The sequence below is a fragment of the Macaca thibetana genome, chromosome 4 (assembly GCF_024542745.1).
Source record: "Macaca thibetana thibetana isolate TM-01 chromosome 4, ASM2454274v1, whole genome shotgun sequence".
Lineage (NCBI taxonomy): Eukaryota > Metazoa > Chordata > Mammalia > Primates > Cercopithecidae > Macaca > Macaca thibetana.
In genome coordinates this window covers 155,745,612-155,773,541 of record NC_065581.1, presented here as the reverse complement: position 1 = coordinate 155,773,541, position 27,930 = coordinate 155,745,612, and the positions used below count along the sequence as shown (strand labels likewise).

The 27,930-nt window shown below is 41.7% G+C and overlaps 1 protein-coding gene across 3 annotated transcripts in view; it reads right to left on the bottom strand.

Moving 5' to 3' along the window:
• Nucleotides 1-27,930, bottom strand: part of PPIL6 (peptidylprolyl isomerase like 6) — a 48,527-nt gene that overhangs the window by 15,429 nt on the left and 5,168 nt on the right. For 2 of the 3 annotated variants that reach the window (XM_050789154.1, XM_050789155.1), the window contains 4 exons: nt 23,539-23,727; nt 19,439-19,501; nt 19,190-19,337; nt 10,964-11,020 (listed from right to left, as the gene is read on the bottom strand). In XM_050789154.1, the coding sequence (XP_050645111.1) occupies nt 10,964-11,020; nt 19,190-19,337; nt 19,439-19,501; nt 23,539-23,727 (457 nt within the window). Of the gene's footprint in view, nt 1-10,963; nt 11,021-19,189; nt 19,338-19,438; nt 19,502-23,538; nt 23,728-24,698; nt 26,817-27,930 lie in introns of those variants that run through there. The other variant, XM_050789156.1, reaches the window with a different exon arrangement.

Genomic DNA, 27,930 nt, shown 5'->3' with positions numbered 1-27,930 from the left:
GAGTCCATCATGGCTCCATGATCATGATGATCATGGCTCACTGCAGCCTTGGACCTCTCCAGCTTGAGATCCTCCTACCTCAACCTACCAAGTAGCTAGGACCGCAGGTGCATGCCACCATGCCCAGCTATTTTTTTTTTTTTAAAGAGATGGGATCTCGTTATGTTACCCTGGCTGGTTTTGAACTCCTGGGCTCAAGCAATCCTCCCACTTCAGCCTCCCAAAGTGCTGGGATTACAAGCATGAGACACCATGTCTGGCCAAAGTGTGGAGATTTTTTAGGAACACATATGTTGCATTACAACAGAACCGACTGTATATCTTGCAAATTGGCAGCTGAGTCCAGAGGCTTAATCAGACTCATATTATTTGGTAGTGTGTTCTTTCAACAGAAGCCTCAGCATGTCTGGTTGTCTCTGTTTTTGTGAAATTAGCAGACTGATGCAGCAAATGCTAGACCCATTATTTCACTGGGGGCAGCAAAATGGTGACATTCCAATTCTATTATTTCCTTTTCACTTATCAGTGGCAATACTTTTATAAAGAGATGTTTCCCCTTATCTACAATTTAGTACAGTTCACATAGGAAAGGTGGGTACTTGATTCTTTCCCTATACTTCCCACTTTTCACGATAAATTCATTTCCTAGTATTCCTCCAAAGGTAACCCATTAGCCTTTATTTGATAATATAATTATAAACTCACAGATTCGAAATATTTGTTGGGTTTTGATCAAATGCAATTACTATTGTTTGTGAAGCTCAAATTACTCCATCTTTGGTCAGTGAGACCCTCTTCAAATTGGCTCCTGAGGCCTGTTGACATGACCCCAGTAATCTTTCAGAAAAGAAATCTCTGCACTTTGCAGCATTGTACAACAAGGCCACTTTTGCTATCTAATAGAACATGAGGTTCCAGGCTCATTTTGTAGATTTCCTCCCGGAGATCTGGCATCTGCCATTTCTCCCACAGACTCTGGTTTCTTTAAGTGAGAAATGACATTTCAAAGCAACAATCTAAATTCTAGGACTACCCATTGCTACTGAGTTGTGGTCATTGTTTATAGACCTTTTCAGTGAATAGAGCTATATATATAGACATTTGATACTTCTTGAGTTTAAAGTCATGTTCAGGACTATAGAATATTCTTATTAGCCTCTATTATATTTCATCTCTATCTTCTTTCTTCCACATTGAGAATCCTGATTCTCAAGGACAAAGAAAATGATGAAATTTGAATATTCCATAATTACTCAATGACTTTATCCCACATTACATATACAACAGTCTCAAAATAACAATACTAAAAATACCATCACCAGTGTACTTTACTGAGATTAACTAAAAAATAAAACTTGTATATATTCATTTTCTTCTATTTTTTAAATAGACGATATCTCCACTGCCCAAGCATATCATCATTACACAGCATACTCTCACCCTTTGAGATGGGGTCTTGCTATGTTGCCCAGGCTGGTCTCAAGCTCCTGGGCTCAAGCAATCCTCCTGCCTCAGCCTCCCAAGTAGGTGGGACTAACGGTGCATGCTGCCATACCTGGCATACTCCTCACTGAATATGGTAAAATCACAAATAATAATATGATTAATCCTCACCACCAGTTGTGTCAAGGTCTCTCTTATTATTAATATTTGGTTGTGTGAAATTCATTCTATGGCAGATCCTGCAGAAAGGGCTAATGGCAACACTATTCCCTGAAGTCTTCCATGTTGATAAACCTGTGTGCCCTTTATAATTCAACATCAGTTTGACTGGATATAAAATCCTTGCTCACGTTTCCTTTGCTTGAGTTCATAAATATATTATTCCACTTTCTTCTAGTATAAAGTGTTGCTGTCGAAGAATATGATAATCTAATTTTCTTTCCCTTATAAATCACTTGTTCTTTTTGCCTAGATGTCCAAATAATTTTTCAATGTCCAATAATGTTATGAACAAATAAGTCTTGGTGTTGGTTGTTCTGCTTCAAATTGTCAGGTTCATGGTATGCATTTTCAATAAGTGGTTTCAATTTTTTACAGATACTTTTATTTGAGGTATAAACATTTTCACTTGAGATATATAAATATTTTTACTTACAGTGTAAACATATGCTTGAGGTATACACAATTGTCAAAATGCATCAAACATCTAAGATATATGTGTTTTATTAAAATTTAATAAATATATCTTTGATGTTCAGTTTTATGCTGTATAATCATCTTCATGGTTGCTGGATTTGTCATGAACATTCCCAGGATAGAGAGTTCTATCTTCCGGCTTATCTAAGAAATCTCACTACCATCCCCCCGACCTCCTAACTAACAACAGTGATCTTCAAATCCTAAACCCCTACTTGTTAAATGGAACTCTCCCCAACTTAACGGATTCCACTTGAAACCCCTGCCACCATTACCTGGACCTGGGAAATTGGGTATCTATATCTCCAGTGCACTAATGATTCTATCTTTTGCATTCACTGTTGTGTTCATGCCACAAGAGCGGAAGCCTCCCTGTGATGCTCTGATTCAACTTTAGTTGCCACATTCCCAAGGCCACAGCAAGGTAAATGGGATTCCACTTCTAAGGGAAGAGACCACATATGGTGCCTTCTGGATCAGAACATATAAGGGAAAAACAACTGCCTAGTCTGGGAAGGTGGGAGTACTGTCCCCTTCTGGAAAACAAAGAGTGTCCCGCCACCCCCATTGGAACAGGGGAAATATATCTCTATAGACACAACTTCGCAGCATAAATACCACACCCCGTAGGGCTTCTGTTTGTGCCCCAACTGGCTCATTTTTGTTTGTGGCATGAATGGAAAGAAGTTACAACCTGAACTGCTCCCAACTCCCTAGGGAGTCACCTGTTCTCTTAGGAGCAGTTTTCCTTTGTATATCAAAAACTTGGAACAGAGGTGAATGTATACTGGCCACTCTTGCCCCTCCAGGAGTCACTGTCTGTAACCCCATAACACCGAAGAATACCGGAAGTAAGTGAGTAATAGGAGTAATTCTGGCAGGAATTGGCAGTGACAGGACTAGCAGCACCCTGAGGCAGCTTTGCCTACCATGCGTCAACTCTAATGAACTTGACTCAATTTAGAATCCTTAGCCACCAACACAGGTCAGGTATTAAAGGGAATTCAAGAGTCCTTAGGCTCTTTGGCAAACGCAGTTCTCGATAACAGACTAGCATTGGATTATTTACAGGATGAACACAGTGGAGTCTGTGTAGTTATTAATAAAACCTGCTGAACATATTTTAACAACTCTAGACAAGTTGAGATTAACATTCAAAAGATCTATGAACAACCTACCTGGTTACACAGATATAACCAGGGCACTGACCCCAACTACAGCTGGTCAACTATCAAGTGCTTTCCCAAGTCTCACCTGGTTTTTACCTCTCGTAGAACCTTGGATAGTTATTTTTTGTTTCTAATTTTTGGCCCTTGCTTATTTAACCTCTTAGTAAAAGTTTGTGTTTTCTAGATTACAACAGTTTCAGGTAAAAAACAATGCTGGCACAAGGCTTCCAATCTATCCCATCTACTGACCTGGAGAATTAAAGTGTCCTGCCTGTGGGCCCCTTACATCAGGTATCCAGAGATTTTTTTACTCCTCCAGTGCTAGGCAGGGCCTATCCTATGCCCATGAGCTCAGCAGGAAGCAGTTACAGAAGACTGGCCTTTACCCTTCTGCAGCCCCCTTAAGATTAGGGAGGAGGACCTAATTTCTGAGGGGGGAGATGAGGTAGGAGGCAGGACTTGACTCCAGAGGTGGGGCTCAGACAATGGAGCAGATTGAGGACTAGCTAAAATAGGGCCAGGGTGAAAGCACCTTTTAATCAGACCTGTCCATCAGTATGCCATGTCAGTTTACTGTTGCCATGGCAACACCTGGGCATTATTGGTCTTTTCCATGGTATCTAATGATCCAAAAGTTACTATCCCTTTCCTGCATAAACTGCCCCTTAATCTGCATGTAATTAAAAGTGGGTATAAATGTGACTGTAAAACTGTCCTGAGCTGCTACTCTCTGTCTGCGGGTTAGCCCTGCTCTGCAGGAACAGTCACGGAGCTATAACACCACCAGAGCTGTAACACTGCCTGTTCAATAAAGCTGTTTTCTTCTAAAAAGGAATTACCAATGACATTCTTCATGGAAATAGAAAAAACAATCCTAAAATTTACATAGAACGACCAAAGACTCAGAATAGCCAAAGCTATCTTAAGCAAAAAGAACAAAACTGAAGGAATCACATTACCTGACTTCAAATTATACTACAGAGCTATAGTAACCAAGACAGTATGGTACTGGCATAAAAACAGACACACAGACCAACGGAACACAATAGATAACCCAGAAACAAATCCACACACTCATAGTGAACTCATACTCATTTTCGACAAAGGTGCCAAGAACATAAGCTGAGGAAAATACTTCAATAAATAATACTGGGAAAACTGGATATCCATATGCAGAAGAATGAAACTAGACCCCTACCTCTCACCATATACAAAAATTAAATCAAAATGGATTAAAGACTTAAATATAAGCCCTCAAGCTATGAAACTACTACAAGAAAACATCGGGGAAACTCTCTGGACAAATGGGATCATATCAAGTTAAAAAGCTTCTGCACAACAAAGGAAACAATCAACAAAGTGAAGAGATGGCTGGGTGTGGTAGCTCATACCTGTAATTCCAGCACTTTGGTAGGCTGTGGCGGGCAGATCACGAGGTCAGGAGTTCAAGACCAGCCTGGCCAACATGGTGAAACCCTGTCTCTACTAAAAATACAAAAATTAGCCAGGCGTGGTTGTGTGCGTCTGTAATCCCAGCTATTTGGGAGGCTGAGGGAGGAGAATTGCTTGAACCCAGGTGGCAGAGGTTGCAGTGAGCTGAGATGGCACCACTGCATTCTATCCTGGGTGACAGAGTGAAACTCTGTCTCAAAAAAACAAACAAAAAACCCACAGAAAATATTTGTAAACTACTCATCTGACAAGGGATTAATAACCAGAATATATAAGGAGCTCAAATAACTCTATAGGAAAAAACCTAATAATCAGATTATAAAATGGGCAAAAGATTTGAATAGACATTTCTCAAAAGAAAACATACAAATGGCAAACAGGCATATGAAAAGGTGCTCAACACCACTGAACATCAGAGAAACATAAACCCAAACTACAATGAGATATCATCTCACTCCAGTTAAAATGGCTTTTACCCAAAAGACAGGCAATAACAAATGCTGGCAAGGATGTGGAGGAAACAGGACCCTTGTACACTGTTGGTGGGAATGTAAATTAACCACTATGGAGAACAGTTTGGAGGTTCCTCAAAAAACTAAAAATAGAGCTACCATATGATCCAGCAATCTCACTGCTGGGTATATACCCAAAAGAAAGGAAATCATTATATCAAAGAGATATCTGCACTCCTATGTTTGTTGCAGCACTGTTCACAGTCACCAAGATTTGGAAGCAACCTAAGTGTCCATCAACAGATGAATGGATAAAGAAAATGTAGTACATATACACAATGGAGTACTATTCAGCCATAAAAAAGAATGAGATCATGTCATTTGCAACAACATGGATGGGACTGGAGGTCATTATGCTAAGTGAAATAAGCCAGGCACAGAAAGACAAACATAACATGTTCTCATGTATTTGTGAGATCTAAAAATGAAAACAAATGAAATCATGGAGACAGAGAGTAGAAGGATGGTTACCAGAGACTGGGAAGGGTAGTGGGGGTTAAAGTGGGGTGGTGGGGATGGTTAATAGTCACAAAAAAAATAGAAAAAATGAATAAGACCTTGTATTTGATAGAAAAACAGGGCGACTACAGTCAATAATAATTGTATCTTTTAAAATAAAAGTGTATAATTGGATTGTTTGTAACACACAGGACAACTGCTAGAGGAGATGGATACCCTATTTTACATGATGTGATTATTTTGCATTGCTTGCATGTATCAAAATATCTCAAGTACCCCATAAAGATATACACCTACTATGTACCCACAAAAATTAAAGCAAACAAAAAAAATTCCTCTGCCTACCTTGTACTTCTTTTAGGACATATGTTGTATTTTTATTTCCTCTTGTGTTCCTTGTGGTTTACTCACTTCTGAAATTATTTTTCTTTCATTGCTTTCCTCAGCCCTTCTTTCCTCAGCTCTGTCACATGATGTTTAAGTTTTTCGAATTCTGATTTATGACCTCTTTCATGTCTTGTGTCATTTTCTTAATGTCTTTTAGCTTTTTTTTTTTTTTTTTTTTTTTGAGACAAGGTCTTACTCTGCTGCCCAGGCTGGAGTGCAGTGGTGCAATCTTGGCTCACTGCAGCCTCTGCCTCCCAGGCTCAAGCGATCTTCCCACCTCAGTCTCCTGAGTAGCTGGGATTACAGGTGTGCACCACTATGCCCAGCTAATTTTTGTATTTTTTGTAGAGATAGGGTTTGCCATGTTGCCCAGGCTTCTTTTAGCTTATTTTGATATAGACTGTTACAGTTTTGATCTACAGTTGACCCTTAAACAATCTGGGGGTTAGGGACACCAACCCCTTGGAGCAGTCAAAAATCCACATATAACTTTTGACTCCCCAGTAACTTAACTACTAATAGTCTGCAACGGACTAGATGCCTTATCAGTAACATAAACAGTCGATTACATATATTTGGTGTGCTATATGTATTGTATACTGTATCCTTACAATAAAATAAGCTAAAGAAAATAAGATGTTATAAAGAAAATCATAAGGAAGAGAAAATATATTTACTATTCATTAAGTGGAAGTGGATCATCATAACGGTCTTCATCCTTGTCACACTGAGTAGGCTGAGGAGGAGGAAGAGAAGGAGTTGGTCTTGCTGTTTCAGGGGTGGCAGAGGCAGAGGTGGATGAGGTGGAAGGGGAGGCAGGAAAGGCAGGCACACCTGTGTAACTTTACGGAAATACATTATAATTTCTGTTTGACTTTTTGCTTTTTCATTTCTCTAGTCATGTTTCCATACAGTACCAATCCTTCTTCCACTCTTTGCTTTAGTTTCATTGCTCTTATCATAAAAGGGTCTATGTTGTAAAAGAAGTCAAAAGTAGTCTTGAGTAACTGGAACCCTTCCGCCAGATTGTCTAGTGTCGATTTGTTTCCTGACACTGCTTCTTCTATGTCTTCTTCCTCATGATCTGGCACTGGTTCGGAGGCACTCATCTCCATCAAGTCATCTTTTAATGCCTCTGCTGTGGTATATATTAGGCCCTGAATTTCTCCAAGATCCGTATCTTGACAATGTTCACCCCTCATCTTTTTTGTCATACCCACAAATCTCTTTCATGATTTCCTTTATGGGCTCTGTCATAAATCCCATGAAGACAAGCACATCTGGGCACAATTTTCTCCAGCAGAAACTTGTTTTGAGCTTGATGGCTTTCATGGCTTTTTCTATAACAACAATGGCATCTTGAATGGTATAATCCTTCCAGACTTTCATGATGTTCTCTCTATTGGGGTTCTCTTCCATGATGTTGACAATCCTTTCCATAGAGTATCATGTGTAATCAGCCTTAAAGGTCCTTATGACCCCCAAACTAGAGGCTGAATTAGACATGTTGTGTTTGAGGGCGAGTAGACCACTTTCATGCCTTCAGTGTTGAACTCATGGTGTTCTGGTGGCCAGGGGCATCATCATTCAATATCAAAAGAACTTTTTAAAAGGTAGTCCCTTACTGGCAAGGTACTTCCTAACTTCAGGGAGAAAGTATTGATGGAACCAATCTAGAAAAAGGGTTCTCATTGTCCAGCCCTTTTTGTACAACCAAAAGGCTGGCAGTGGGTGTTTAGGTTAGCAGCTTTATGGTTAGGGGTAGTCTGGATCATAAACCCAACTGCATTGGCACAAAACAGTACAGTTAGCCTATTCCTTTCTGCCTTAAATGCTAGTGCTTACTTCTCTTACTCATAAATGTCTTTTGTGGCTTTTTTTTTTTTTTTTTTTAGACAAGAGTCTTACTCTCTCTCCTAGGCTGAAGTGCAATGGCGCGATCTCGGCTCACTGCAACCTTTGCCTCCTGAGTTCAGCGATTCTCCTGCCTCAGCCTTCCAAGTAGCTGGGATTACAGGCACCTGCCATCACACTCAGCTACGTTTTATATTTTCAGTAGAGACAGGGTTTCACCATGTTGGCCAGGCCAGTCTTGAACTCCTGACTTCAGGTGATCCGCCCGCCTCAGCCTCCCAAAGTGCTGGGATTTCAGGTGTGAGCCACCACGCCCGGCCTTTTGGTGGCTTTTTTTTTTTTTCCAGAATAGGTCACTTTTGTCTGCCATAAAACTTGTTCAGGTAGATATCCTTTTTCCTCTCATTTTGTTAAAGACATCTTGGAATTCACCTTCTGCCTCTTGGTCAGAAGAAGCTCCTTCTCCTGTTATCTGGACATTTTTAAAGCCAAACTTTTTTCTAAAATTATCAAACCATCTTTTGCTGGAATTAAATTCTCCAGTTTTAGGTCTTTTATCTTCCTTTTGTTTTAAGTTGTCATATAATAGCTTTGCTTTTTCTCAAATCATAGTAGAGTCTATAGTTCTGCCTTTCTTATAGCCATCCTGTGCCCACATAAAAGCTGCATTTTCAATACAAGACAAAAAAGGTATTTTGCAGGCTAGGCGTGGTGGCTCACACTTGTAATCCCAATGACTTAGGAGGCCAACTCAGGAGGACCACTTGAGCCCAGGAGTTGGAGACCAGCTTGGACAACAGAGCAAGACCCCATCTCCATAAATTTTTTTTTTTTAAATTAGCTAACATGGTGGCATGCACCTGTAGCCCTAGTTACCTGGGAGGTTGAGGCAGGAAGATCCCTTGAGCTCAGGAGTTTAATGTTACCATGAGCTATGATCACTCCAATGCAGTTTAGTCTGGACAACAAAGTGAGACACTGTCACTTTAAAAAAAAAAAAAAGGTAAAAGTATTTCACAAAAAAGTGCAAGGTTTTCATGCCTGATGGTATAGCTGCAGTGGCAGCTTCTCCAAAAAATGCTCTCATATATTTATTGAAAACAAGCCAAGCTAGGTGGTAGTCCAAGTAGGCAGCAGTCCCACCTACTCAGGAGGCTAAGGTGGGAAGACTGCTTGAGCCCAGGAGTTCAAGTCCAGCTTGGGGAACATAGTGAGACCCTGTCTCTATTTTTTTTTTTTTTTAAAGAAACTGTAAGTTTCTTTAAGTGGACTCGTATAGTTCAAATCCATGTTGCTCCAGGGTCGACTGTATCCTATGAGCATATCTTTCTAGGGTACATTCATTATCAGTGCTGATGTTACTCTGCTCCTTATTCTCTTTATTCTTATAATCACCTTGAAACTTCCATTGTTCATTTTAATATAAAATTAGCGTAATAGTGGTCAGAATCAAAATGTACTCATGTGTGTTTAAAAAATGCTGACAAATAGAGCCAAGGAAAGCTATGAACAGAGAACTCTCACACTTGTATGCCTGATAACAAAACAATCACAAAGAACTACAAAAGCCACAACCTTGCATAAAGGCCATTGCAACCTTATGCAGGAAATATTAATACTTTTGCAGGGACACCTGTCCAGTCCAACCTTGGACCCTTGTTACTGATCGCTGTAGCCAAGGATAATCATTTCAAAACAATAATGAAATCTTCCCCAATTTTCCTTTAAAACCCTTTCTCTCCCTTTACCTTCCTGAATATGCACATTGTTTCCTACGGCACACGTATGCCTACTGCAATGCCCTATTCCTGAAGAAACATCATTTTCTTTCAGAGAACCTCTCTTTGTTATATAGGGTGACATTAGTTTTTCTAAATGTCAGAGGATATGTCTTTAGAAAGAACGTAGATTTTCTAGTTTCAAAAAGCTCCCTCTTGCATGTTGAAAATCTTGCATGTTGAAGCATGTGGCTTTCTTCCTTAAATTTCTGGCTCTGTTCCTATTCCCTCTTTGTCATGATTGTCCCTGTATCCTGATTAATTTTGATGCCATTCCCAGCAGTTCCACCTGCATGGGAGACTGTCCTAGAAGAGAGCCTTGTCAGATCAGTTTTGAGAGTGTACAGGGGTTAGACTGCTCCCGCCTCTTCCAACCTTCCTGGGGGACCCTTGTACTCACACACTATTGGCTACTTAGGGGATCCTAAGTGCCCTATTCTTGGGAAGCCCTGCCGTCTTCCACACTGTTGGTTTGTTGTTTGTCTTTACCTGTTTGTATTTTGGAATTTAGGTAGATTCCTTGTCACCTACTTTTGTTGTAAATGTTATACAGGATTTTTCTACCGACAGCAATCTTTTCTTTTTTTTTCGAGACTGAGTCTCACTCTGTCGCCCAGGCTGGAGTGCAGTGGCACCATCTCAGCTCACTGCAACCTCTGTGTTCCAGGTTCAAGTGATTCTCCTGCCTCAGCCTCCTGAGGAGCTGGGAGGCGTGCGCCATCACGCCTGGCTAATTTTTGTATTTTTAGTAGAGACGGAGTTTCACCATATTAGCCAGGCTGATCTCGAATTCCTGACCTCAAATGATCCGCCCACCTCAGCCTCCCAAAGTGCTGGGATTATAGGTGTGAGTCACAATACCTGGCTACCTGACAGCAATCTAAATAGAATGATTATCAAGGTACCAGTTCTAAGTATCAGCACGGAAAATTACAAGTCCTAAAAATATAAATTCCCTTTGACTCTACAATCCTAATTCTGGGATTTATCCTGAAGAAATAATATCATTAGGTAAGTGAAAAAAATATGGGCATATGAAGCTGCTCTGGTCGGGCCTTAGGGTGCTTCCCCCCAATCTGCTCATTTTTAACTCTTGCTTTTACTGTTAAGTATTGCCCCCAGTGATATCTTATCTGGAATCGTGAAACTGTCCAGTCCTGTTAAGTTTGAATAATCAACTAATATATAACTAACAAAATGTAAAGATACATACCTTCAAATGTTGGTCCATAAATCGACTCTCCATTATCTCCTTTTCCATACACTATATCTGAGAAATAGCAATAAATAAACATTAGAATTTTGAGATGAAAAGATTTAGGATGCAGTAATGACAGGGAAAAAATGTTGCTTTAAATGATGATTCCAAGGCTGAGGTGGGATGATCACTGGAGCCCAGGAGTTTGAGACCAGCCTGAGCAACATAATGAGACTCTATCTCCATTAAAAAAAAAAAAAAAAAAAAAAAAAGGAATCAGCCAGGTATGGTAGCTCATGCCTATAATCCCAGCACTTTGGGAAGCCGAGGTAGGCAGATCACCTGAGGCCAGGAGTTCGAAACCAGCCTGGCCAACACAGTGAAACCCCGTCTCTACTAAAAATACAAAAATTAGCTGGGCATGGTGGCATGTGCCTGTAATCCCAGCTACTAGGGAGGCTGATGCAGGAGAATTGCTTGAACTCAGGAGGCGGAGGTTGCAGTGAGCCGAGATTGCGCCGTTGCACTCCAGCCTGAGCAACAAGAGTGAAACTCCATCTCAAAAAAAAAAAAAAAAAAAAAAGAATACAATATGATTCCACTTATACCAATGAATAAAGTTACCTAATTGTTCAATATCCATACTACAAAAAATTACTATAATAATTTCACTTGTATTTTGTAAGCACTTTTACATTCATAATGCAAACTTTTGAAAGGATGAAGCATTAAATTATAATTGTGGCCACAATTTTTCAAAAGTATGTTCACATAAATCCTGCTTACTTCATAAATTATTCCACAGTCCATCGTGCTTTTCTGAAATTAAGATTAAACTAAGAGGCTAAAACAGGAAAAGTAAGTTATTTTTAGAATATGTATAAAAAATGGAACCAGGCGTGGCGACTCACACCTGTAATCCCAGCATTTTGGGAGGCCTAAGCAGGCAAATCACTTGAGGCCAGGAGTTTGAGACCAGCCTGGCCAACATGGTGAAACCTGTCTCTACCAAAAATACAAAAATTAGCTGGGTGTGGTGGCTGGTGCCTGTAATCCCAGCTACTCGGGAGGCTGAGGCAGGAGAATCGCTTAAACCCAGGAGGTGCAGCTTGCAGTGAGCCAAGATCGCGCCACTGCACTCCAGCTCGGGTGACAGAGCAAGACTCCATCTCAAAAAAAAGAAAAAAAGAAAAAGAATATGAATAAAAAATACGTGCTGCAAACAGAATTCATGTTTAAAATTTCATATCCTGTAGTGATAACTCATTTATTTACCTAGTGTATTGGAAATAAAGTTTCCTATAATGTAACAAGTTTTTTTTCAGGTGTTCACATGCTATGCATATTTTGGTTTAGGCAATGCTCCCACTATAAAAAGACTCCATGAACAACTTATTTTTTATCTATCCACAGCTAAAAGAGGAGCAAAGCTAAGAGTGGGCTCTGAGGTCTGTCCTCTCTCCCCCATCCTCCCCATCAGTATCTCTCTACGAACTTCAGCTCTACTCCGCTCCCTCCTTTAATACAGTGCTCAATAAATGTTTATTGAAGGACTACGCTTTTTAAAGTCAGTATGAGCAATTTACCTAGAATAAAAGTGTGTGTGCTATTTTTCAAAGAAAACTGATGCAACATCAAGCATATAAAAAGAATTTATCCCAGAAAGGCCATGCAGCATTTAAATTATACTATTTCGAAAGCTGGCTCAGAAGTTAATTGATAAGCCTTACTAAGTCTCCACCCCGACTGACCTAACACTCAGCCACAGTTCACTACACAGCCCCAGGCAACTCTCGAAAGGAAGCTGTCATGGCTGAAGGCTAAATCTGGAAATGGGGAAGCTGAGGGCCCCCCCTCATCAATTCCTTCAGATCCTAGGGGTTGGTTCTCTCAGGGAACTCCGCCCAGGTGGTCTTCTCCCCTGCCAACTTACCTACCCATTGGTCACATTCCTTTACCCCCTCCCTCCCACACTCACCAACATTACTCTTGTCCTCTGCTTCAGATCTCATAGGTGAATATTTTATATTGACACCATTTCAATCTGTATTTACTATTCTTTTTTTGTGGCCACAGTCCACCCTCTTGAATTCAGCCCTGTATATCTGATATTATCGCTATACTTCTGACAACAAATTCAGAGTGCCGAATACTGGTTTAAGCAAACTTTAAAGTCAGATGATTTTGATGAAAATGTTGATGTTGGTTACTTTTTCCAAGACTGTTTGCTTATCTGTATAAACAGGGGTAATGGTAACTGCCTCACAGGTAGCTCTGAGGATGAAATGAAATAACACAGGTAGAGCACTCGGGCAGTGCCTGGCAGAATGTCATGCCCATGTAGCATCACATGCTTCTAGAATGCCCCCTCTCATTATCATCATCTTCATCATTCTGCTCAATATGATGATGATGATAATAAAATGCATTAAATTTATCTCAAAAGATCCTTCTGAACTCACACTGAAGAAATGTCTTATGAATAGAGGAAATGTGGTAAGGGCCTTTGGTGTTCTAGTTCTATTTGATGATATAAAACAACTCATTCTGGAGAAGAGCTCTGAATGCACAGAATGTGGCCAGGTATGGTGGCTCATGCCTGTAATCCCAGCAGTTTGGGAGGCCGAGGTGGGAGGGTTGCTTGAGGCCAGGAGTTCAAGACCAGCCTGGGCAATATAGTGAGACCCTGTTTCTACAAATTTTTTTTTTCGAGACAGAGTCTTGATCTGTTGCCCAGGCTGGAGTGCAATGGCACCATCTTGGCTCACTGCAACCTCCGCCACTCGGGTTCAACCAATTCTCCTGCCTCAGCCTCCTGAGCAGCTAGGACTACAGGCACGTGCCACCACGCCCAGCTAATTTTTGTATTTTTAGTAGAGATGGGGCTTCACCATATTGGCCAGGCTGGTCTCAAACTCCTGACCTCATGATCCACCTGCCTTGGCCTCCCAAAGTGCTGGAATTACAAGCGTGAGCCACCGTGCTCAGCCTACAGAAATTTTTAAAACTTAGCTGGTCATGGCGGCATGTGCTGGTAATCCCTGCTACTTGAGAGGCTGAAGTGGGAGGAGTTCAAGGCTGCAGTGAGACCTATGATCATGCCATTGCATTCCAGCCTGGGTGATAGGCTAAGACCCATGCCTATATTCCCAACACTTTGGTAGGGCTGAGGCAAGAGGATTGAGTCTTTGAGTCCAGGAGTTCAGGACCAGCCTGGGCAACATAGAGAGACCCTCTCTTTACAAAAAATTTTTTTTAATTTGCCAGGCATGGTAATGTGTGCCTGTAATTCCAGCTACTTGGGAGGCTGAGGTGGGAAGATCACTTGAGTCCGGGAGGTTGAGGCTGCAGTGAGCTGTGATTGTGCCACTGCTCTCAGCCTGAGCAACAGAACAAGACCCTGTCTCAAAAAAAAGAATGTGGGAATGCCTTCATTTCTCTCGAATCCATTCAAAGTCACATAATAATACACACTGGAGGTGGACCTTATAAATATAAAAACACATACTTGATTAGAACCCTAGTAGTTGGAAAAACACAGAAAAGTTCATTTAGACAATTAATTTAAAAGTCGTGTGAAAACTCGTACTGGAAAGAAATCCTATAGATGTAAGTCAAATGGAAAGCCGGAAGCATATTAATTATTTTGTAATGCTCAAGAAAATTCACAACATGAATGAAATGTTTTATGAGTTATAAACATATTGCGCTTATCAAAGCAGCTCATTCTGTTTTTATTTGTTTTTACTACTTTCATTCATATCTCTTTACCTTCAGCCAACTCACACCATAGCAACGCTCATTCTTAAAGAGAATCTCTAGACTATGGATTTCCACTTTTTTTTACAAGGGAAAGCTGAGGTAAGAATTCGGTATGTTTTCTTTAAGCAATAATACATGAGTTCAGCCGGGCACGGTGGCTCACGCCTGTAATCCCAGCACTTTGGGAGGCCAAGGTGGGCAGATCACGTGAGGTTGGGAGTTTAAGACCAGTCTGGCCAAAATGGTGAAACCCCATCTCTACTAAAAATACAAAAAGTTAGCTGGGCATGGTGGAGCTTGCCTATATCCCTGCTACTTGGGAGGCTGAGGCAGGAGGATCACTTGAACCCCAGAGGTGGAGGTTGCAGTGAGCTGAGATGGTGCCATGTAATCCAACCTGGATGACAAAGCGTGACTCTGTCTCAACATAATAATAATAATATAATATATGAGTTCAATAGGTACTTTTTTTTTTCTAAAGCCAGTTAATAAAATTTTCCTCTATCCATTTTAAAGTGTGTTGGATGTATGGGTGAAATGAAATGTATTTCTAATATATAGGTAGGTTTAATTGTTAATAGTTGAGTAATTGTTCTGTGACTAATGGGCTATTGAAAAATGAATCTTTGTTAAGTGCTTGAATTTTCTTACATCCTCGCCCATTTTATATATATATATCTTTTAGTCTTATGTAAAACATGATCATTTTTGTGTAAAAGAGTTTGTTTCATTTTCTTTGATTAACAAAGAGTTGGTGTTGATTTTTTTTTTTTTTTTTTTTTGAGACGGAGTCTCGCTCTGTCACCCAGGCTGGAGGACAGTGGTGCAATCTCGGCTCACTGCAAGCTCCGCCTCCCAGGTTCACGCCATTCTCCTGCCTCAGCCTCCCGAGTAGCTGGGACTACAGGCACCCGCCACCACGCCCGGCTGATTTTTTGTATTTTTAGTAGAGATGGGGTTTCACCATGTTAGCCAGGATGGTCTTGATCTCCTGACCTCGTGATCCGCCCGCCTCGGCCTCCCAAAGTGCTCCCAAATTACAGGCGCGAGCCACCGCGCCGGGCCGACTTTTTTAATCCTTCTGAAGGAAGTAGGCCTCGAGGGAGCCCAAGGGAGAATCCAACCAAAGTGGTAGAACGACTTGCTATCTTAACTTTGGACTTTCAAAATGCAGAGAATGTATGTTTCCTGTTTAACCATCTATTTTCCTTCTTTCTCTGTCTTTCTTCCTTCTTTTCTTTCTACAAGTATTTATTAAGCACCTACTATATCTCAAACACTGTTGTAGTACCTGGGATACCATAGTGAATAAAATAGATAAAAATTTCTGCCCCCATGGAATTTAGAGGAACAGACAATAAACAAATGAACTCAGAAACATATGGTAGTATGTCTAATGATGAAAAGTGCTAGGAAGAAAGATAAAGCAAGGTAAGGAGTAGGAGGGTGGAAGGAGGGGTGAGCAGAGTGTGTGGAGAGAAAGATGGCAGTTTCATATAGGATGGGACGGTAAGGCCTTGCTGAGATAAACTCTGGGCAATAATCAGAAACAAGGGATACCTGCAGGAACAGGTTGGGTGATGTGTGCCCCAGGCAAAATAAACGAGGCCTCAGGGCCCATGTATGCTTGATGTGCTTAGGCGGCAGCCAGAGCCCGTGTGTGCAACAGAGTGTGTAAGACGTCAGAAGATAAGTTGTGGGGAGAAGGGACAGGCAGTGTCCACTGGGTAGAGCCTGTTAGTCCCAAAGGGCAAGCAACAGTGCCTGGAGGCATCCTAAAGCACAGCACAAAACCACATTTAGCTCCTGCCCTCCAACATTCTACATAGTCCCGTGGTATCAAAGGCATGTGAACCAGAGCAACTTCATCTTGAATAGGAGCTGGGTAAAATGAGGCTGAGACCTACTGGGCTGCATTCCCAGATGGTTATTGCATTCTGAGTCACAGGATTAGATAGGAGGTCGGCACAAGATACAGGTCATAAAGACCTTCTGATAAAACAGGCTGCAGTAAAGAAGCCAGCTAAAACCCACCAAAACCAAGATGGCGATGAGAGTGACCTCTGGTCGTCCCCACTGATATACTCCCATTAGTGCCATGACAGTTTAAAAATGCCATGGCAATGTCAGGAAGTTACCCTACATGGTCTCAAAAAGGGAAGCATGAATAATCCACCTTTAGCATATAATCAAAAAATAGCCACAAAACTGGGCAACCAGCAGACCTCGGGGGCTGCTGTGCCTTCAGAGTAGCCATTCTTCTGTTCCTTTACTTTCCTAATAAACTTACTCACACTTTACTCAACAAACTCGCCCTGAATTCTTTCTTGTGAGAGATTCAGGAACCCTCTCTTGGGGTCTGGATCGTGGAAACTGGACATCTGTAGGGAGAGAGGATGTTTCCAGAGCTTGGCACTTTCAACACACCAGGTCATTGAATCCTCACCACATCCTGTGATATTCTTATCATTATCCCCATTTTATGATTAAGCAACTGATTCAGAGAGGTTCAGTGGCATATCCAAGATGGTATAACTTACATGAATCAGAGCTTGGCTTTGAATCTAGCAATCCCACTTTTTCCTAAGCCATCCTTAACATTGCTGCCTCACTGTTTGAAAACATGACCCAAGACCTGGGCACTTTACTATTTGGAAATTTTACTTTAAATAAATAAAAACACAAACAAATAATACGACCTACTTTTCCCAGATCTTGCAAGGGTGGTGGGAGCTAAGCAAAAACAAAAATAAAACGAAACAAAAGAACGCAGCATCTGAGGCTGGGTGTGGTGGCTCATGCCTGTAATCTCAGCACTTTGGGAGGCTGAGGCGGGCGGATCACCTGAGGTCAGGAGTTCAAGACCAGCCTGACCAACATGGCAAAACCTGTCTCTACTAAAAAAATAGAAAAATTAGCCGAGTGTGGGGGTGGGCCCCTGTAATCCCGGCTACTAGGGAGGCTGAGGCAGGGAGAACTGCTTGAATCCGGGAGGTGGAGCTTGAAGTGAGCCAAGATCGTGCCACTGCACTACAGCCTGGGCGACAGAGTGAGACTCTGTCTCAAAAAAAAAAAAAAGAACACAGCATCTGAAAGCCTAGCACATGAGAGTCAACACTGAACTCAGTGTCAGGAGCCCCTAATATTAACGGGCCCCCTTGAGAAGTGTTTTATACTAACAAAAAATGGAAAACCATCTAAATGTTCACCAATGGGAAATTAATTAAACTGGTATAGCAATATGATAAAAAAAAAAAAAAAAACCTAGGCAGACGCTAAACGTTTTGTATGTTTATGTTCATTGGCATAGTTAGATCGATACCACATATTCAGTGGAAAGACACAAAATGGAAAAACACTTGAAAGTGAGGTTAGATAACAATACTTGCGGTATGATCTCATTGTGGAGAAACCAAAGGGAAAATAACTTGATTTAACATGCAGGATGCTCAGAATATATCTCTGTTTTTCTCCTCATCAGCATCAGAATGTTCCAGATCATACAAAAAATGGTCAACACCAATTTAAGCTTCTCAATGTGTCATCGAGTTCAAGCAAATCTCCTTTGACACTAAGCCAATTATTTGTAAATTGCTGCCTGGTTGCTCCCTATGGAATATCCCCCAAAAGGCACCCAAAATTTAATTCCATGCTTTTAATCAGACACCTAGTCTATATAAAACCAAAGGACTGACCTGAAAAGAAAGCGAACATAGAAACCAAACTCCTTTAGACATTACTTTTTTTTTTTTTTTTTTTTTTTTTTTTGAGACAGAGTCTCGCTCGGTCGCCCAGGCTGGAGTGCAGTGGCGCGATCTGGGCTCACTGCAAGCTCCGCCTCCCGGGTTCACGCCATTCTCCTAGCTCAGCCTCCTGAGTAGCTGGGACTACAGGCGCCCGCCACCGCGCCCGGCTAATTTTTTGTATTTTTAGTAGAGACGGGGTTTCACCGTGGTCTCGATCTCCTGACCTTGTGATCCGCCCGCCTCCGCCTCCCAAAGTGCTGGGATTACAGGCGTGAGCCACCGCACCCGGCCTAGACATTACTTTTTACATGTAATAATGTAACATGTTTGGTGAGAAACAAGTTGTTTTCCATTTATTATATTTTCAAATTCCCACTCTTAGTATACTTATTAAAACCACTGTACTTCTAAGTATTATGTATTTAGGTAAGCATTTAAAATTGGTGAAAATAAAATTGGTAAAATACAATGCCACCCTACTCTCTTATGTCATTTTTGAATTTGGAATATTCCTGGTAACATAAATTAGATTTACTTATTTTAATAATTAGAGTGTTTTTTAAAGAATGCAAATATCCTACTTCATTATTTGGCTATATAAAGCATAATTATTCTTTAAATATGTCTAATTTTAAGTATATCTAATTCTACATACATTTCATAAAGATAAACGAAAGTTTGGACCTTCTCATTTGATATTGCAATTAAGTTGTATTTAACATTTTAAGCTTACCCCCTCCTTGTATCCAGCCATTCCGTACTATTCGATGAAAAATGGAATCTTTGTAATGTAGTCTTATGCCACGTTGAGAAAACCCTGCTTTTCCTGTGCACAAGACCTGAAAATTTTGACATGTTTTGGGACATACATCACAGTATAGCTACAAAATACAGACAAAAGGTTTCAGAGATTAAATATTTAACACTCCAACAGTGATAGATCCTACCCCCACAAACTTATTTAAAAAAAAAAAAGTCTTACCTCGAAAATCAATCTTCCAATTGGAGAAGAATCAATACAAATGTCTAAAAACACAAAATCATGCTGTGAAGAGTAAGAAGAAACATATAATGAAGGTCAAAGTCTTATAAAAGTTTTTGGAAATGACCAAAAATATAGCAGATGCAATATTTTTAGTGATAAGATTTCAATAACATTACCATTGGATAATATTACAGTAAAATTAAGTGAATGACTTGTATTAGTTTATTTCATTTTATTGAGTTTTTACAACCCACTTTACACATTTTAATTTTTACTATTGTATTTATTTATTTATTTTTGAGACAGGGTCTGGCTCTGCCCCCAGGCTGGGGTGCAGTGGTACCATCTCAGCTCATTGCAGCCTCAACCTCCTGGGCTCAAGTGATCCTCCCACCTCAGCCTCCCAAGTAGCTGGAACTACACACATGCACCACTACCAGGCCTAGCTAATTTTTGTATTTTTGGTTGAGCTGGGATTTCACCACGTTGCCCAGGCTGGTCTCGAACTCCTGAGCTCAAGGGATCACCTACCTTGACCTCCCAAAGTGCTGGAATTACAGGCATGAGCCACCGCCACACCTACCCAACACTACGCATTTTTAAAACCGTTCAGTAGTGAAAGTTCTGGAAAACATTAACCTATCTCATAGGGGTGAAACACATGGCCAAGCTATCTACCACATTACAACTAGGTGTGGAAATAGCCACACCTAGTGTGGGGAAGAAAACAGCCCAGGGATTCTTCTCTACTTCTCTTCTTTCCTGAATATTTTTGGGAAGGATCCATCATGAACACCATGGATTTGGTTACTGTGCGTCCTGGATTTTCAGAGACAGCACAGATTAGCTCTAACCAGAGCTAACCAGAGCCAGGCCACATCTGTTCTGAGTGGGAAAATCAGGTCCCTACATCCACAGCAGGTGTAGCACCAGAGATAGGGAAGAGAAGGATGCTGGGCTTTCAAGTTACATACAGTAATACCCTCACGTGCACAGACGCCCCCAGCTTGTCTTCACTTGATATCCTTTCTGGTAGAGAAAAACATCTGTGAGACCTTGTCTAGCCCTATAAAGAGGCATTCAAAATGAAAATGCTAGTTTCAACACAATAGCATTCATTTAGGGGCCAAAGCACATTTAATGGAGTACATTTCAAATCTTGGGCACCAATCTCCTACATTAAAATGCCACCTTGGCTCATGCCTGTCATCCCAGCACTTTAGAAGGCCAAGGTAGGTGGCTCGCTTGAGCCCAGGAGTTTGAAATCAGCCTGGGCAACATGGGGAGACTCTGTCTTTACAAAACAATTAAGAAATTAGCTGGGCATGGTGGCATGTGTCTGTAGTCCCAGCTACTTGGGAGGCTAAGGCAATAGGGTCACCTGAGCCCAGGGAGGTTGAGGCTGCAGTGAGCTATGATTGTGCCACTGCACTCCAGCCTGGGCAACAGAGGGAGACCCTATCAAAAAAAAAAAAAAAAAAAAAAAAAAAAGCCACCTTATTGAGCAAGGTGCATAACTTGTCCTGTCCTCTTTCTTAAGAATTTAGGAAACAAATGAAATTAAATATATCATATTTTTCATGTCACTCTAACTTTTCTTTTAATGAAAAGACTGAAATAATATTGTGCTATCTGGCATCTAGCAATGAAATGTTCCATCCATACTAATTAGAATTAATTTGTGCTTCTCAGCTTCTGTACTACAAGTTTTTAAGTATAAAACAGAACAGTGTAACTAAAGAGTAGGAGGCATAATATATTAAACTTCAGAGGCTCAGGAGGATAAAGAGGATATATTGGAACTCGTGGTTGACTTAGGAAACAGACTTACAGTCCATTCAGGCACCACTAAACTTCCCCGTGCATCAAGATGCTATCTTTATGAGGTAGTCCAGAATAGATAATCCTGAGAACGCCAATAAAAGAGTTCAAATGAATGCAACGCAAGGTAATGTCCCAGTCACCTAGCAGCCAAACAGGCAAGCATGTTTATCTACCACATGGTTCTAACTGGAAGTAAACAAATCCTGGGTTTTATTCAGCAACAAAAGTCCACTCTCTATGTGAAAAAATCTAAGGATTGTCTCTGGAATGCTTCATGACTATCCTTTATCCTCACTGCCATGAATTATTTCTGGCTTTCATTAAGTCTAACCCATGTTGCTATCCAATCTCCTGCTCCCAAGCTCTCCCCTACTCCAGCCTGCATCTGCACAGACCTAAACATTTCTCCAGAAGAGCAAAGAGGATTATACCATACTCTTTATGGAAAGTTCTGTTTCCATAAAGTTCTGTTTCCTTGTGGATAAAATCTAACTCCTTCGTTCAGATGGACAATAAATCATAATCCAGCCTCAAATTTTCTTTAGGATCTATTGGATTTTTTTTCCTAATTAAAATCTGAGTACCCTTCCTATCTGGGGAACTCCTCACAGGGTCCCACCACCTTCACTAGACCCTAAAGAGGCCAGATTCTCCCTCTCCCCATGCTGAGAGCACCAGGGTTTGGAAATATGACCTAGGCTTGCCAGCTAGGTGCTCCTGCCTGGGCTTAGGGTCTCCAGAGAGTGATGGAAAGACAATGAAGCATCGAACAGTTAATCTCGTTGAAGGTGGCGGTGTGAACAAAGGCCAGCAGTGCCATGGCAGTTCCCTGGCAGCACATCCCTGCAGTGTGACTCTGGCCATGTCTTCCTGCTGCCAGGCCTCGTTGGTTCCCACCTGTTTTCCAAAGCTGTTGTCCAGCTTTCCTGTCAATTGTGAGATAACAGCACCCTTTCAATACACACCTTTTTACCTTCAATCAATCAGAGGAGTCTGGTAATGCTGGCACCAAGAATCTTGACTGAAACTCATCTTCCCAGCTTCATTCCCCACAAATTCTGGCCTCCTTGCTGTCCCCCTGCCATTCCCAGGGCATGTACTGCTAGACTCCTGACCCTTTGGGAATTAACTGTTTGAACATTAAATGCCTCCCCACACCCCAGAGTTTCCAGTATTTTCAAAGTGCACTGTTTATTCAATCAAACATGCACTGAGCACCTATTATGTTTCAGGTCTGTTTGAGCAGTGGTTCAACAAGGATGAATGAGACAAGGCCTTTGCCTTTGCACAGCTCAGATCTTAGCACTGGTTCACTGTGGGCACAGGCTGCCATGGGCATGAAATGATTTTCTGCACAATGCAGATGTTGCTACCAGAAGGTTTCTGAGCAGAACTGCAAAGTCCCTCCCCTCCTATTGCCATCGCTTCCTGATAGCTCTCTCTCACCCCTGGACCTCAAGCTTCATGACTATCCTCTGCCACTGGAAACCTCCCCACTGGCACAGCCTGTCTGGGCTTGCTCTTGCCAACTATGTGTTCATGCTTTTTTTTTTTTTTTTTTTTTGAGATGGAGTCTTGCTCTGCACCAGGCTGGAGTGCAGTGGCGCGATCTCGGCTCACTGCAACCTCCACCTCCCAGGTTTAAGCGATTCTTCTGCCTCAGCCTCCCGAGTAGCTGGGATTACAGGCACACACCACCACGCCCAGCTAATTTTTGTATTTTTAGTAGAGACAGCATTTCACCATGTTGGCCAGGATGGTCTTGATCTCTTGACCTTGTGATCCGCCTGCCTCGGCCTCCCAAAGTGCTGGGATTACAGGCATGAGATACCGCACCCAGCCTGTGTTCATGCTTTAAAATGTCACCTTTCTTCAATCAACTTTCCATTGTCTTAGCTCAGTAGCTCTTGCCTAGATGTTGGACAGTCTTAATTTAAATATTTCACACTCAAGATAAATGGATGATAGGTTTTACCTTCTCTGAGGGGGTGGTCTTTGTATTTAAAATAGATTATTCATGCACATAAATCTCTAATGGGAAGTAGAAATGCCTGTACAGAGACGATTTCCCTGTGCAGCCCAGGTGCTGTGAGGCACACTTGCTTTACATACCACCATATTATAATCTTTTGCAAATGGAAATGAAACTAGGCTTTAAACTTGGTCTCCTACTTTTTTACAATCTCCTTCGTTAGGATATCAATGATTAATGCTGAATCAATATAAAGGGTCAAAGATTCCATGACTTTTCTTTAAAAATTAGTATAACTTGCCTTGGTATCTCTTAAGAATTTCGTGGAAAAATCCTCAGTGAGTGCATCATAAAGTGCAGAGGGTTTAATGTCAACTATATCCCACACCTCGTGGGCCCATTTCTGTAGACCCAATGCATCACCCAGGAACTGACCATTAACAAAAGACATCACAGAGGAGGAATATTCCCAGGTTTCATTTTTGAGTTCCTGTAAGGGAAAAGGACAAAAAAAAGAAAAAAAAGTAAGAAGTGGGGGAAACTTGCTAAACCCATAAGCCAGAGCTTGGGATCAACTCTAGGTCTGAATTTGTCAACTCTAATATTGAATCTTTTAAAAATAATTTTTAAACATTTTTATCGTCCTTTAGAATTTTGCTCTCAGAAATAATTTAAGAACATTTTTAAGAATCTGACATCACAAAGCAAAGAATGATCTAAAAAGTAATCACAAAAATGTTACAAATGAAAAAAAAAATTTATCTGAGGAATGTGAGCCCCTTTAAATGATCATGCCCAGAAAGGCATTTAAAATATAATAGCAGTCATTTCTCACTCCCCCTGGGGCTAAATAATTACCCCCACTTACTATGTGGGCTCTAGGCTGACACGAAACAGCCATAAAAAGCCATCCACCCTATAGTTCAACAACATACAGCCAATTGCTAACCAATGTTATTTCTGAAAATCAATGACAATTCCTGACCAACAGCTTTTGTAATCGCCCCCTCTTCTGATTCATTCTTTTTTCTTTAAACACTTGAGCCTCTATTTTGTTCTCTGGAGCACTTCCCAAGGCAACTTGGAAATGTGTCCTGGGCTGCAGTCCTCAACCTTGGCCCAGATAAACACTCTATATTAATTCTGTTTCAGCTTCTTCCTTTTAGGTTGACACATTAATAGAAAGATAAATGGTAATCTGGTAACAAAAATCATCGTGAGCCTGGCATACTTGTTATATTAACTTGCAAACAAAATTCAGTCTCTGTCTTCATTCCTAAAGCACATTTTACTGTGTGCGTACTTGGAAAGGATAGGAGGTCCAGGTAAGAGGTGGGGTTCAATGTAGAGGACTGTGAAAATGGTTTTTGGGTGACGTGGGGCTTAAGGTTAGGAAATGACTTATGAGGGTCAACAGGGATTTCTGTGGCACAATCAGGAGCAGTGAGGAAAAAAACTCACCTTCCTTAGCACTGCGTCTTCAGCCCTCAAAATGCAGCGTATTAACGTTTTCATCAACACAACGCTGATGGCAAACCTTCTAAATCTCCAGAGGGCTTGAGGGATGCCCCCTCCGAGGAGATCTGGTTTATTATTACCCAGTATCAGCTAGGCAAACCATGAATAATTTGGAACAGCTATGCTCAAACTTTTGTGGGCAATGAGAATCACTGAATCTGAAATTCTCATTGATCTCAGATTCTCAGAATCACAGAATTTGAGTTTCCTCTCCCCTTCCCCCAATACTCTGATTCTAGGATGGTGCCTGAGAATTTGCACTTATTTATTTATTTGTTTTATGGAGATGGGGTCTCACTATATTGCCTAGGCCGGTCCTGAATTCCTGGGCTCAAGATCCTCCCACCTCAGCCTCCCAAAGTATTGGGATTACAGGTGTGAGCCACTGTAACCCGCCAGAATGTGCATGTCTAACAACCTCCTAGGAGGTGCTGGTGCTGCTGCTCTAGAGACTACAATTGGAGAAATACTAGTTTGGGGAACAGTTTACATTCAGCTTGCCAACTTGCTTCATTCTCCTCTGGAGGTTTAATATCCTATTGCTTGCTTCCTATGCCCTTAACAAAACCTGCTTCTAGGCAGAGAAGAGACTTGTCTATGCTGAACTATAAATCACTGATAGAGCCAGTGGGTCAATACTTCCTGTAGTGTTTAAATTTATCAGTGTTATCATATTTTACAGGACCCCAAACTTTCTTTCTTTTTCCTTTTTTTTTTTTGAGACCGAGTCTTGCTCTGTCGCCCAGGCTGGAGTGCAATGGCGTGATCTCAGCTCACTGCAACCTCCACTTCCTATGTTCAAGCAATTCTCCTGCCTCAGCCTCCCGAGTAGCTGGGATTATAGGCACCCGCCACCATGCCTAGCTAATTTTTGTATTTTTAGTAGAGACAGGGTTTCGCCATGTTGGCCAGGCTGGTCTTAAAACTCCTGACCTCAGGTGATCCACTCGCCTCGGCCTCCCAAAGTGTTGGGATTACAGGCGTGAGCCACCACACTCTGCCAGGACCCAAAACTTTCTAAACAGGAGAAAAAAATGTCACTATGAATATTTTAGCTAGCTTGGTAGGAGAAATGCAGTAGAAAGTATGTTTTATTTGGAGGCTAAAGATGTAAATGCCTTCCTCTGTCTCCTCCATACTTAGGGAGGCGTCCTCGCCTGCCTCAAGTGAACAGCATGGACCCGATAGTTTCTAGGGCCTTCAGCACTAAGAGTATGAGGCTGCCTTCTTTGCAGCAGAGGGACTTTCCCAATGGCCCTGAAACCATCCCCTTAGGGTGGCACTACATTCTGCTGAAGCCTAAGGCCAGTTGAACCAAAGGAGTTCAGAGAGACCAAATATGCTAAGAAGCACTACTTAAGACACAAGACACAATGCTTACATTGATGAAGGACAAGGGAGCCCCTGAGAAGGAAGAAAAGGTTAAGGTGACAAACAGCCAGAGGAGGAGGGAGGGAGGGGGATGAAAGGAAGGATAAGGAATATCACAGGTGGAACGAAGCAGCAATGATGAACTGGAAAGCCTCATTCAAGACCCATGAGAGAGGCAGCAGGAAGAGAACACAAAACATCTTGAGGTAACCCAGGCTGAAAGGGGAGGGAAACTGGGGAATAGAATCCACACCAATTTCCTAGAGTCCAGTGGGAATTCAAAAGACAAGTGGGTGCAAACCACAAACCAGGAGATCATAGTTTTCCTGTGGGTGGAGAGCATGACACTGGTAGGCCACATAGTAAGTTTGATAAAAAAGAAAAAAAAAAAGTATTGTTTTATGTTAGGGTGACCAACAGTTGTGATCTGCCTAGGACTAGCCTACTTTTAGCACTGAAATTCCCACATCCTAGGACGCCCCTCCATCCCAGGCAAACCAGGACTGTTTCTCACCGAGTTGTTGGAAGGATTATAATTTATGTATATAAGCTGGGCACAGTGGCTCACACCTGTAATCCCAACACTTTGGGAGGCCAAGGCAGGTGGGTTGCTTGAAGCCAGAAGTTTGAGACCAGCCTGGACAAAATAGCGAGACCCTGTTTCTACAAAAAAAGAAAAAAAAAATATATATATATATATGTGTGTGTGTTTTCTCTCTCTCTCTCTCTCTCTCTCTGTGTGTGTGTGTGTGTGTGTGTATGTCTCTGGAATAGTGTCTGTCATATAAAAAGCAGCAGTGTAAGTGTTTGGTTCTATTTGAATTCCAGTGAAAATCTTTTAAGGCTATGAACATGTAAGGCTTAACAAATGGTATTCTTATTCAGTCTTGCACTGTTCATGTGACTGAACAGAGAATGAAGTGGTCTCATAAAGCCGCGCTGCCTCCATGATAATCACAGGATCACAGGACATCCTTGTGCAACCCAGCACAGAACAATAGAAACTGCTCTGGTTAAGGGAAATGAGGTTTCATCAGCCATGGGGGAGAGGGGGTAGGGCAGGGAAACTAGGACTAGGACCGTCTACAAGACTAGACCAGGGGTGACAAGCATCCCACCCTCCCCAACACAAGATATTGCTAAGCCAGGATGCCACCTTAGCATCCTTCTTATCACATGCTCCAGGCAGCACTACCAACTGATGAGGTTGTCACCCAAGAGGAAACCTATCATCCCTGGACAAGCTCTGCTAGCCCTAAGGTGTGGAGTTCTCTGAGGGTACAGATAGAGGGGAGAATGCAGAGAAGGAAGCTTCAACTAGGACAGGGTTGCCCTGTGGGAGCTCGGTGTCTGTCATCAGAACTTCCCTAGGCAAGAGTCCCACAGAAGCCCCGGCTGTCTCTGTGAGGTACACCATCAACACCTTCCAGAGTTTCAGGGCCAAGAGGGCCAGGCCACGTTAACCTGCTGAGTGCCAGGGTGTGAGAGGAGGTATAAGTGATGTGCAGGGAGACAGGGTAACTAACCATCAGCAGCAAATGGCACCATTGATCTTCCCTTTATCTCATGCTTTCCAAAGGAAAATTCTGTAAATGTTGTACTTTTTTTTTTTCTTTGAGATGGAGTCTCACTCTGTCGCCAGGCTGGAGTACAGTGGCGGGATCTTGGCTCACTGTAACCTCGGACTTCTTGGTTCAAGTGATTCTCCTGCCTCAGCCTCCCAAGTAGCTGGGATTATAGGCGTGCACCACCACGCCCAGCTAATTTTTGTATTTTTAGTAGAGACAGGGTTTCACCATGCTGG